We start from the raw sequence: 13,784 nt of genomic DNA on the forward strand, positions 1-13,784 counted from the left end.
TAGCAACCTCATGCCCATCCCGTCTGCAAACCCTGCCCACACCCGCATCATCCTCACCATTGTTATGCTGAATCCCCTGGTATGGCTCCATCTTATCTAGGGTCTTTCTGTTTTTCACTACCCTTCTGCATTACCAAGGATGCGGTCCTTTTCCAGGGACTGCTCTTTCATAATAACACGTTCAAAACATGTGAGACAGAGTCTCACTCTCTTTTCCCTGAAAGAGCATTCTGGCCATCTTTACTCCAAGCCTTTGTTCATTCTTTTGGCAGTCCATGGTAATCCCCGCATGCACCATACTCCAAAAGCATGGACTCTCATTCTTCAGTGTCCACTTTTCACGTCCGTAAGAGGGGATTGCAGTCCCCCTGTATTCTCTGCAAAACCCGTTCATATTCCAAAGCTACCAAACTGGTTTCTGAATCGAAAACCTACGTACCAGGTAAGTTGCTCTTCTCTTTCGGTAGTAACTGGGAGCCACAGAGGACTACCGCTACAACAATAAACAGTATCACATAGACCTTCTCCTCGAAAATTTTATTTCACATTCATTTTTACTTAAGTTTTCAAAATGTTTTGCATTTTCTTTCTTTCGTTGCATGTCCCCAATGGCTAGGCCAATAGAACACTTGCATCATTTTTATGGGTGGAAGTCTGCCTCTCCCTCTCCGGGATGTAGAGCTAGAGGAAATTGTTCATGGTTTTGTCAGGGTCAGAAAGAAATTGAGAGAACAAACCAAATTATGTTCTCAATCTAATCTAAAGGTAATAATCAACGATAGAGTAATTCCTTAAGCTTTAACTACATTAATTTTGCCATTGGATAAATGTTGCCCTTTTGGTCTCAAATGGTTGATTATTCTAAGATCTGTGTGGCTCACTCGTGTTATTCTTCCCTTTATAGAACTGTGTATTGTTAGCTGAAAATTAAGCCATGAAGGATCAGTAATAATCATAGTCTCAGGAGTTATGCAAGTCTCTATCCGACCAATAAGCCTTTTTTTTTTTTTTTTTTTAATGATTTTGAGTTTCCGAGGGATTTGGAAAGAAGGAGGAATGGAAACAGGAGAAACAGAGAAAATGGGACAGAATATGTTACATTGTAGGGATCAATGGGGTGGAATAGAGTGTATATAGATTATTAAATGGAAAACTGATCTGCTCTGTACACCTTCACCCAATTCACAATAAAAAGTTAAAATACATAACTACCAGCAAATTCAGTTAGTTAAAAAATTGTGGAATTAAGCAAGATGAAAACTAGTCATCTCACTTACCTGTTTGGAGCGCATTAATGACTTTTCACGGTGCTTCATGTAAAGTCAAGACACCCTGGTGGTGCAGCCATAATGGATTATGCTGCTAATTGCACGGTCAGCAGTTCAAAAGCACCAGCAGTTCCTTAGGAAATACGCAGGGCTTCACACTCCCCTAAAGATTTAGTCTCAGAAACTCACAAGGCTGGTTCTACCCTGTCCTATAAGGCCATGATGAGTCAGCCTTGACTGGATGGCCGTAAGGTTGGTTTGTTTGGTTTGGGTCATAAAATGTCTATAGGACCCCAAGGGCTTAAAGTCCTTTCATGATGGTTTATAACTACTTTCCCAGCATCTTCTATTCTCTTTTCTCACTTCTAAATTTATGTTTTGGTCACCTTGAACTTACTTCACTTTCTTGAACTTGAACTCTTATTTTCTTCGAGTTGATTTCTCTGACCCTGTCCATTAACCTAAGCGTCTACTCAGCCACCAGATCTCAACTGAGAGGATACCTTGTCGCTGTTTATCTCTCAAGAAGATAAGACACTTATGATCTTCTCTTTGAAACCCTCCTAGACTTATTACAAGTGTAGTGCGCTCTTTCCTTCTTCACGCCGTCATTATAACGTGAAGAGATGTCTACTGCTGGTTTCATCAGACTGCAGTGGTAATATTTGTCCAGGTATTTGTTGTCTTGCTCAGACAAGAGGAGCCCTGTTGGCAGATTTGTTAAGCACCTAGATTGCTAACCAGAACGTTGACAGTTTGAGCCCACCCGTCCCTCTGCAGGAGAAAGATGTGACAGTCAGCGTCCATCAAGGTTCGTAGTTCTGGGAACCCTATTGAGTTCTGCTCTGTCCTATAAGGTCACCATGAATTGGAATCAACTTAGAGTCACTGGAATTTTTTGAATCAGACTATAATATTATATTCAAGGGCAAGATTATTGACATACTTGGTTAAGGACCAGAAAGAATTCAATAGAGGCTTCCTCTCTGTGGGGACTCTGCAAATGGATTTTGTGCTTATCACCAATGAGTTGATATTGGACTTGGATGCTGGCAGCACGGCAGAGTCTCAGTGGCTCCCATGTCTGCCGAGGAACTCTGAGGTCAGCTTCCATAGAAGACTAACCATACCTTGTGGCTTCATCTGCTATGTTGTAAGTACTTCACTTCAGATGACTTTTAAAAACTTTTAATTCACAAACAGTCTTCTACCTTATTCCCCAACTAACTGGACCTCATTTAGACAATTAACAGATTGGTAGACAGCCCATCTCAGGGAGCAGTGGAGGTACAAAGTGTGACATCTGACTTGAGAAACTCTTAGGGAAATACGGCTTTCCTCCACACCCCACTTCTTGACTAAAATCACGAAATAATTTCCATCAAATATCCTAAGGTAAAAATTTCATGAAGCTGCCTGTATCACTTACTAGAGGGAGAAGCAGCGACTAACTGCAAATGACTACCATTGTTGTAGCAGACGGACAAGAAGAGATTCTCACCATCGCAGAGCTATTTATACACAGCCAGCTTCTGTCCTCAGTTCACACACACACAACTTCCATTGATATGAACGGGAGCTGCGTGCATGTGGCTGAGAACAGAACTTGGCTGACTGTAATGTGAAGCTTGGCATTCGTTTGCTCAGTAGGATGCCTTCAGGACTGCACCCTTAGCATATAAGCTTTTAGATGAGTTCTTGTTTTCTAGTTTTTAGAGGGTTCCCCATCCCCCCGTTCATTATCTTGGCCTTGCAGTACAAAATGGGAACTTGGGAAAGTGCTGGCAGTGATGGGTGTCTCATATGGAATCAAGTTAAAGGAACATTCCCAGGGTACAGACTAGCAGTTTGGCTTCCTCATCACCCTGGGAATGAAAGCAAAGAATGTCTTGAAACGAAATTTTTCTCATAAATTTATAAAAGCCTACATCTCATTTTACAAATGAATAAAAGCTGTTTTTTTAAAAAAATATATATGTTCATCTTTACATCAACAACAAAACTATATCTTTTCAGTGCACATTTTTCAAGTCACAATTCTCAGTGCCATGAAACGACATATTTAGAAAACAAGAGCCAGCACGTGGACTGAACATTTCTTGTGCATTAGAGATTTGAGTAATTGAATCCTCATAACCATTTGTGATAGATAACCACATTCCGCAGAATTCGGTGAGACTGAATTTACACAAAGGACAAGAACGACAGTCTTCAGGCTTGAACTAGGACGTCTCACATTACAGCCTCTGCTCGGAAGCATGACATCCCTCATTGGAAACTGTTTTACTGTATGATAAATACATAGATGGGATACATAAATAGAGTTCATTTTGCAACATTTAGTAATATCATGGTTTAGTAAAATCTCTTGTTTTCAAGACACATTTTCCTTCCTAGGTTTTCTTTGTCTTATCACCTGGTTCTAGACATCTTTGCATTCACCTCCTTCTCTTCTGTGCCTTCCCTCTTGGGGAAGATCTCTCTCTCTCTCTCTCTCTCTCTCTCTCTCTCTTCTTATTAACATGAATGACAGTTCAACTCTTCCCTATCTCCTCTCTTGTCTAACAAGGGTTTTCCGACTTTCCAATGTCTTGATCTCCTAAGGACATAGAAACGTTTCGTCCTGTTCCTTATCCAGGTTCCTTTGAAAACCGTAGCCCACTTTCCGTAGGAATCGCTCTTGCTTTATCTCACTCCACTGCAACAAAAGTTTACTGACTCCTTGAGATTTTTAAGGTGGTGTACTTCATTTCGGGACCACAGGAAGCCTTAAGGGGGATAGACCACATGCTTCTAAATAAAAACAATATAGGCTAGCATATAATCGGTGCCAATGAAGTAAAATAGCCAATATATGTAGAATTCAGCAATTTCTATTTACCAGAACAATCTGCTTCACATAGAAGAGGAGACTTCCAAACATTCATGGGTAAATAGAACCGAAAGATAATGGAAATTTTCCATAAAATTTTTGAAGCCTTTTTACATATACATCCAACTCCTCACTTATCAACATGGTTAAGTTTGAAAGACCAAGTCGTTATTCCAAATTGGTGTTATCTGAGAGCTGGGGACCAACACCCAGGGGGGTTGGGCTTGTGGGGGTTGGGGGTTGCCTGCACCTATTGCCTCCCGCCTCTTACCCAGGGTGAGGACACCACTCACCCTTTGTCTGACCTGACCTGGCAGCCCTGCATGTACAGCTCCCCTCTGCCTTCCTTTTCTTTTCTCACACCAACCCCCCGCACTGTTAGGCTCTCACCCAAATGCCACCTGTTGCCCTGCTCTCACCAGTACCCCTGCTCCCCGTGGCCAGACCCATCATCCTGAATAAACAGCAGATGGACCTCTGGTGTACCATTCAGGTTGGCCTGTGGAGCGCTTCCTGGGCCCAGCCATAGGCTCAAGTGGGGCCCAGACCATCAGAGGTATTCCTTATCATTTTCTCCCCAAGTTTTACTAAATGTAAGATGGCAGATCATAAGATAGTCAAGAAATACAAAGTAGGCATGTACGTGTATGTGTGTGTGTACATACAAACCAGGGAGTTTCAAAAAGTTCAGGAGAAAATTTAATTGAAAGTGGAATATTTTGTAGAACTTTTGAATACCTTCACATTTATATATTTGTATGTTTAGTTATTGATTGCCTGTTTTATAGGCAATGAACTATAACTACATAGACAACTAAATGAAGCGTATGCATCCAGAACTGGAGGCATCATACAATTCCCATCTCTTTTGTCCAACTGCAAATTAGAGAACCCGAAAATATAAACCAAGAAGACCAATTTGAAATCTTCCACTCAATTTTGCAGTTGAGGGACTGAAGTTTGATCCTTTAGATTATGCAGAGGGACATTTGTTTGTAGAAGAATGCAGATTCACATCCAGCAGATTTTAGAAAAAAATGCTATTTCTATATTTGACAACTCCGTATAGTTACTGTTGAACTTTGTAAATGGAAAGATAATGAATCAAAGTTGGTGTTCAGATAAATCATTGAAAAATAGAAGAAAGTGCCTAGCATCCTTGTTCCAGAGAACATTTAAAGCTCGTCAGGAATATGTGCCATGAATTCTTTTCAAAGGAATTGTCCATTCTCTGGTCAGGCTGCCAGCAAGACTCTTGCCTCACCTGTAACGGGTCTTTATTGGGCTATTCCTTCAGAGCATTCCTCCTGACCCCCCACCCCCACCCCAAGATGCAATAATTGTCCAAAAGTTGGGCATATCAACCAAGTATGATCAAAGCGCCAAATCTATGGGTTTAGCATGAGAGGCTTCATCGTATAATGTACACTGGACTCTATTTTGTTTCTTTTTTAAAAAAGAAACAAATTCCACTTTAGGCTTTACTTTTGTTTATGATTAACTCTGAGAGAAGAAGCTCATAGCAATTATTTGTTAATGTGTTTTCAAAAGAGCGTTAGAGTGGAAGAGTATGAATTAGGATAAAAAGAAAGAAATTTGGGAGCAGGTTGAAACTGTGAAGACTACAATAGTGATTGTTTTTAGGAAATCTAAAAAAAAGGTCCTGCGAATTTTTGCCACAAATCAAGAAAGCTTATTAGAGAATAGATCGGATGTCTGTTACCCCAAAATCCAGTTCGCCAGCTATAGCTGTTAAGGGCACTCTAAGCTGAAGATGCCTAACATGATTAAAGTGGACTACCCCAGGTCTAAATCAAACCCCATTGTTTAATTGAACTTGTACACAATCATCATTTCATTGTTTATAAGGATAAAGCTTGGAATGTAGGGCTGTCACTTCTTATGAAGCTTAACCATTCTGAGCAAACAATGTACTAAACAAAAATGCACTGCCATGAACTCAGTTCTGACTCATAATGACCCTACAGGGCGACGTAAAAGTGCTTTGTGAGACTGCAGTCTTCACAAGAGTCAAAGCCTTATCTTTCTCCCTTAGAGCTGCTGTTAGTTCAACCAGTCGATCTTGCTATTAGCTGGTTAAAGTGTAATCCACTAGGCCACAGAATAGGATTTGTCAAGAAATGTTTGTCAATCGTTATCCAAGGTGATCCAAGAAGAATCCTTGTGCGCAGGTCTCAGGAGGAATGTGTACATTGGTTATGAAGTTAGCTACAAGAAATCTTTCTTAGAAAACAAGTCAGTTAACCCTGTACATTTTCAACTTGCTCTTGTTTTGTAACTGCACCATCCCTAGCCCCCAAGACCATAGTCGTGTACTCCCTTTCCCACTTTTGTGTATAAAAACATAGACAAACTTACCTCTCCCTCCAAACGCCAGAGCACTTTGGGGAACCCTCACTATGTGCTTCCCAATCTGAAGTGGTCTAGATGGCTTTAAAACTCTCTGCCTTGATTTTGACAGAGACTTCAGTTGCTCTTTGACACAGGAAAGAATGTTCTCTCAAAGATACAGGGACGCAGCATTTTCTTCTGAAATCAGAAAACGAAAGGGTGAGATGACTTAAATTAGGGAGATACTCCTTTACCAGTTGGAGAAAACTTGAAAATAGCAAAACCAACAGAAAACAAAGTAAGAATATACAGAGAATACACAACAAACCAAAACATGGTTTGGGGCATATCACTAAATACCTGAATCCAGCTATTACTTATTGAAACCCAATATATAAGAAAACTGATTTCTTTTATTCTAAAAATGATTCCAGTTCCCTCTATAACACTTGTAACCAATGGAGAACTAGCGAAAACCTTTGTGTACTTGTTCACACCGGAGACCTTCCCCAGGTTAAAGATAGTTTCCGCATCTCATTCAAGCTATGTAAGTGCTCATTTTAAGGCAGGTTAGGAGCTGTTCATGGCTGGCAGTTACAGAAGCCCACTGTTTTCAAAGGGAACACTAAAGGTGTAAGTGTAGGAATTTTCAAAATCTGAAGGCCCAGGAGGATACCGCTATCTGTTGCCATTGAGAACTTCTAGCTTAAAGACAGAAGACTGTGATTTGATCTTGATGTGCAAGAGTAGATTCCATAAGCAGGGTTAGTTACCTTTATTTAGGATAGCATTGTGTATACACAAAACCATAATTTCTCTGGGTAGCACATTCTGAGCCAACATCCAGAAAATATGTATTATTTATTATGCACTTCCTAATGAACTTGATTGCTGAAGAGATTGTTTGCCTTCAAAATAGTCGGAATGATTTCTGGAATCATTATCAGTGTATTTTCTCCCATCTAATAACTCACTTCCAGACATTGACTTAAATACACCCATTTACACACAAGTTATAATATCATTAGACCTTGAAATTGCCCTGTATTTCATTTGAAAACACACACACACACACACACACACACACACACACACACACGAGAGCGTGGGCGGGCACGCGCGCACACACACAAACACACACTATAAACCTAAAACTTGTTAAAGTTTAAGTAGTTTTATTCTTCAAAGAAAATTGCTAAACATTGATTTGACTGAATGAGTGATGGGAAAGCCCACTGTTTTTCTTCAATTTTCAGAAATTGAACATTTCTTACTTAGCAATAATAAAAGACAGTATTTAAAAACAACTTACAACATGCTGTAATCAGCACTCACATGTATAACCTTACTGAACACTTACCAAGAATCCTGTGAGACAAGTCAGATAGTTTGTTTTACAAATGCAAACTGAGGCTTGGATCTAAAATCATGAAGAAAATGGGTTTAACTACGAAGCCTTTGCTCATAAGCACTATGAAACCTCAGTACATCATTGTGTGTTTTAACTGAACTTCGTAAAATGTCCTCTCATCCCTATGGAGCACAGTTCAACGCTGGCACACAATGGGTCTGCATGACTCTGAATTGATTTGACAGCAATTAGTTGAAGACTTAAGTCCTCTGTGCATTGAGTTACAAACAGCAAGCACAGCCCTTTCACCATTCTGCATGTTTCCTCCAATCTTCCTTAGTCTATAATGATCTTCTCGTTCCTATTCTTTAACAAAAAAAGAAGTAACTAAGGAATTCATTGGAAGAGGGAGGGTAAGATGAAGGGAGAGAAAAGGAGAAGCATGTGGGTGCGCCGAAGGCAGCCAGGACTCCCATTGGTGACATTTGCCCCTTCAGAACATTGAGTTGAGCATCAGTTCTCTGTATTTCACTCCCAGTGCTTTTCTGCTACAGAGGACTGGAGTGAACGATCAGAAATGGTCTCAGCCCTGATTAGCCACGAGTCAGTCTGAGGTTTACAGAATCAGTTTAACTGTGTTCTTCCTCTACCACTGGTTTCCCTGTGCACGTCAACGTCTTCATCAGATGACTCAGCTGAGCCACGTCCCCATCGGACCTGAAATAAATTCCTGCTTCAGAATTTTAGTTCTCACTGTTATTAAAGCACTTCTAGTGTACACATAGATTGACTTAAGAGACAAGTCAAAAGATGCAAGCATTTACTCCGAATCTCTGATGTATGGGACAGTTCAACTCTCTCACTTAGGGCCACTTTTAATCACAATGGACTCCAGGGCGCCTAACAACAACATTTCATTACTAAGGTGAAAGGTAATTTTAGTTGTATCTTTTGCATCCTTTGAAGTCAAAGATTGTTTGCCTCTCATGCAAGAGTATTGTGGCTTGGTGCTCTTTTGCTCTGATAATCTCTTCTTCATTACGAATTACCAGATCATTTCATGTTTATTGGACTGATGTGTTAGGATTCAAACTCTTTGTATGTATAAATTAAAGGGGTTTTTTTGGTGGCTATTTATATTATTATATAAAAGAAAAAATAACAAAAAGTGCTTTTATTCATTTGAAGAGGTAGCTGGTATTTGCTAGAACTGCTATATAATTAACTGTGTCAAAATGTTTTCTTTGTTCACAGTTAATCTAGCTGCAGCTGCTAGGAGGCAGGATGCATAAATATGACTGTGTACTTTTAATTACAGAAAATGACAGGCTCACGTTGTGGCTGGAGCCTTGCTTGATATCGTTAGGGGCGAGGATGTTGCTCAGAGACTCCTTGCGTTCCTAAGTTGTCTTGTTTTTTTGGTGTCAAAATTTTATGGATGTTAATAGCAACCAAAATAAAATTAAAATTCAGCCTTATAATGAGCTAAAGGAAATTTAAATAAAATCAATGTCACATAAATGAGGGGACTTCATAAAGTTCTTGGAAAATAGGATGGAAAGATGATGGAATTTCTCCACAAACTTTTCAAAAGCTTATAGTATAGAGCAGTGGTTCTCAACCTTCCTAATGCTGTGACCCTTTAACACAGTTCCTCATGTTGTGGTCACCTCCCCCCCGCCAAAACCATAAAATTATTTTCATTCCTATTTCACAACTGTAATTTTGCTACTGTTATGAATCGGGTGACCCCTGTGAAAGGGTCCTTTGACACCCAAAGGGGTCGCAACCCACAGGTTGAGAACTGCTGGTCTAGAGAAATGAAGGTGACAGTAACCATTTTATATTAAACTCATAAAATAGTATTTTATATATGTGACTTTGTCCTATAGAAATTAATGTTCTGCATAAGTGAATTTTCTAGAGAGCCTATTAGGAATTAGTTTTTTTCCTCAAATTTCTTTCTATTCTTTGTTTTTTAAAGTATTAATTTTTATCTATTGTTAATAATAAAAACATATTTACTTACCTTTTCTGTTTCTGATGATAGCTACAAATGTCAAAAGTAGAAACTGGTAACCCTAAGCCCAGGAGTTCATTCTCATTCACATAACGTTTCCTCTCTAAATGCTTCTGAGATGGAATCAGAGAGAAATGAAGCAACCTTTCATTCTCTGGGACACTCTTCTCAGTATAACATAAGGCCTACTGGACTTTCCACCAGAGTGCATGTTCTGTATTCTGCGTAAGCCTGGAAACGCTGCTTAACCTCCCTGTGGCAGGGTCAGATCAGGTGCAATTCCCACACTGTGTCTCTGGTGTTGTCCCCCGCGGGGCCATCGGTCAGTGAGGGCCATCATGTCTCATAGTGGGGCTGGCCATGTGGTCCTCTCTGTGGACTCCCTGATCAGTCCATTCTTCAATCAGGATGACAGAGAACCCTGACATTGAAATCCTTTCAAGCCACTAGTTTCTTTCAAATGATTACTTTTTCTTTTATCTGTCTTCCTCTATAGGTACTATTTAAATGGACTCTCTCTCTCTCATTTTCCTCCTGAACCTCACCTCTCTATTTTGCACAATGATAGACAGGTAGCGAGCACATATTTCGGCTTTGGGTGGGGAGACTTCAGGACTTCTGGTCAAGGTTATGGGTTAATGCTGTCTTCATCCTTGTTGCCTTCATTCTTCTGTTTATCACTCTCCAACAACGTTGTCACTGTGGGGGTGGCTGTCACCTTGGTGACAGCAGTTTTGGCAGAGCATGTGGTATGAACACTGGCCTAGTGCAGAGCGTAAACAGGTCCTGCTGTCTCAAGTAAATCACTGCAAGCAGACAGGCCTTTGTTCTCTTAGCAGCTCTGCTGCTGAAATACAATAATAATAGGACATGCTAGTTGAAGTTGTGCCGCTCCATCTCTAATTAGTGCATGCCAACGTATTCTGACTGCTACTGTCATTCCCCAACAACGGATGGTTCTCTGTGATTGTTTCAGATGGTGCTCAGGGGGTTTCTTCCACTCATCCCCCCCCCACCACCACCACTGAATAATGTTCGCAGTACCTTCACTGACTCACTTCAATAAGCTGAGTGGCTTAAATTGAACAGAAATGAATATTAAGAAAATAGACTCAAATCAACAGATGTTCATTGTAGATTTAGTCTTTATAAAGGAATGTTGAACAGTCACAGGCATTTTTAATATGATCTCTGAATTTCTAAGCCCAGCTTATATGATTTTAGTGAAGATAACTATGCAACTCCATCTCTTCCTCATCCTACTCCCCCAAATCTACAAACATTTCATGCGTCCTTAATCACTAAGCCGGTGTCACTAACTAACATTAATCACTAACCTGGAGGCGGTCAGATATGCTCAGTTAAACTCTTGGGGTTTTGACAACCTCAAATCCAATCCCAAATGATATAAGCAAAGCTCAAGGCTAAATGAATGAACCAAGGTTTCACAGAGGTTCAAGTAAAGGCACAATGAAAATCCATGATTCCCATCTGTTGATCTAGTATAATTGCTACATTCATTATCTTCATCTTTTACCTGTTACTTCAGTCTAACAGATGTTGCTGATAAAATGTGAACAGAAGTTGTCAAAGGCAGGTACAAATCCTAAGCCTCCATGGAAAATTAGTCACTGCCAGAATGTCAGTGCAGTTTTAGTTCTATCTGGCAGAGATTCTGAAACAAAGATTATGTTCATGCATCTCAAAAAGCAAAAAACATTTTTAGCAAGCAAAAGATGTGTGAATGGTTACATAGGTAGATATGCATGCTATTCATATGGGTAGGCATATGGGAGTATATGTACATGCATCATTAGCAGTATTTGAAGGCTTATGCATAGACATGTTTGTATATTCTGTATATATATGCATGTATACAATAGAGAACAGAATGGTGCAATTTTAGATTCTTCCTAGACATGCCCAAAAACCTCGTGGATTGGCTTACTGTGGCCAGGACCACAGTCTGATAGGACAACTAGCTCAATGGCATCATTTAGTTCATAATATTCTATATATTCTATTTTGGTGTGTAGTGTCTTAGAAAAACATCTGGTCTACGGTATCTAAGTTCACAGGGCTGGCTTTTGTCATATGGAGGAAAGAAAAGGACAGAAACCAAAGACTCAAGAAAGAAACAAGCTAACAAGGTGAATGGCCCACAGGAAGCACAGCCTCGCTAGCACTGAGGCCCGAAGAACTAGATGGTGCCACACTACCACTACTGATCACTCTGGCCAGCAAAACCCACTTAGAATGAGAGAAAAACTCAAATCCATACAGAAGAGCAGAATTATTGGACTGATAGAGATTAGACAACCCCCTGAGACCATCACCCTAAAGCACCCTTTAAACCAGGAACTCAACCCACTCCTAGTGGTTATCTCCCAACTAGACAATAGCTTTATTTACACACTAAAGAGAACACCTGAGAGGAATGCACTCTTAACAACCAGTGACAGGAGGAAACCCAGTGAATGGAAATGGGACCAGTCAGGTGGAAATGGTGAGAGGGATGACGGTACAGGTATTGTAACCAATGTCACAGAAATCTGAGCATGAATTATTGAACAGAAATCTAATTTTTGGTGTAATTTTCATCTAAAACAGTGGTCTGACTCATAGCTATGGGCATAATTAGTGTTCTGGAAATCTCAACCTTTGCAATGCTATCCATAATTTGTATGACACACACAGGCAAATGCATTATCTAGTCAGTAAAACACAGGTCAACATCTTTCTGATATTAATCTGCTTTTAGTCACTATCCCTCTGACATCAGCAATGCTATCCATCATTCTAAATCCTCTTCAGAATCTAGCTTGCATTTCCTACAGTTCCCTGTTAATGTATTGAGACAATTTTTAAAAATATTTTTGTTGGGGTCCCGTACAACTCTTATCACAATTCATACATCCATCCATTGTGTCAAGCACATTTGTACATTTGTTGCCATCATCATTTTCAAAACATTTTCTTTCTACTTGAGCCCTTGGTATCAGCTCCTCATTTTCCCCCCTCCCTCCCCCACTCTCTCTCCCTAATGAACCTTGATAATTTATAAATTAGCATTATTTTTTCATGTCTTATACTGACTGATGTCTCCCTTCTCCCACTTTTCTGTTGTCCGTCCTTCTGGGAGGGGTTATATGTAGCTCATTGTGATCCGTTCCCCCCTTTTCCCCCCACCTTCTCCTTCCCCTCCTGGTATAGTACTCTCAATATAGGTCCTGAGGGGTTTATTTGTCCTGGATTCCCTCTGTTTCCAGCTCTTATCTGTACCAGTGTACATCCTCTGGTGTAGCTGAATTTTAAAGATAGAATTGGGGTCATGCCCCTTCAGGACCAGTGGTGAGAGTGGTGATACCTGGAGGGTGGAGGGAAGGTGGAGTAGAAAGGGGAACCGATTACAAGGATCTACATATAACCTCCTCCTTTGGGAATGGACAACAGAAATGTGGGTGAAGGGAGACGTTGGACAGTGTAAGATATGACAAAATAATAATAATTTATAAATTATCAAGGGTTCATGAGGGAGGGAGGAGTGGGAAGGGTGGGATGGGGGAATGAGGAGCTGATATTAAGGGTTCATGTAGAAAGCAAATGTTTTGAGAATGATGATGGCAACAAATGTACAAATGTGCTTGACACAATGGATGGATGTATGGATTGTGATAAGAATTGTACGAGCCCCCAATAAAATGATTTAAAAAAAGAAAGAAAGAATTGGGGTCATGATAGTGGAGGTTGTAAGCATTAAAGATCTAGAGGAAAGTTATATGTTTCATCAGTGCTATACTCTGCCCTGACTGGGTCATCTCTGGATGTCTGATGAGACAACAGTTTTTTTAATTATCTCTTTTCAACACAACTTTACTTGTGTGTGATATTGATGATACAGTTCATTAGCTTCTGTTGCAT

General features: G+C 40.1%; 1 protein-coding gene across 1 annotated transcript in view; it reads left to right on the forward strand.

Moving 5' to 3' along the window:
* Positions 1–289: 289 nt before the first annotated feature.
* Positions 290–13,784, forward strand: part of PTPRO (protein tyrosine phosphatase receptor type O) — a 255,932-nt gene continuing 242,437 nt past the window's right edge. Inside the window, exon 1 of the mRNA XM_045288403.1 lies at positions 290–442. Within this exon, the coding sequence (XP_045144338.1) occupies positions 290–442 (153 nt within the window). The remainder of the gene's footprint in view (positions 443–13,784) is intronic.

The sequence above is a fragment of the Echinops telfairi genome, unplaced genomic scaffold, assembly GCF_000313985.2.
Source record: "Echinops telfairi isolate 266 unplaced genomic scaffold, ASM31398v2 ScPeMD7_21;HRSCAF=78, whole genome shotgun sequence".
Lineage (NCBI taxonomy): Eukaryota > Metazoa > Chordata > Mammalia > Afrosoricida > Tenrecidae > Echinops > Echinops telfairi.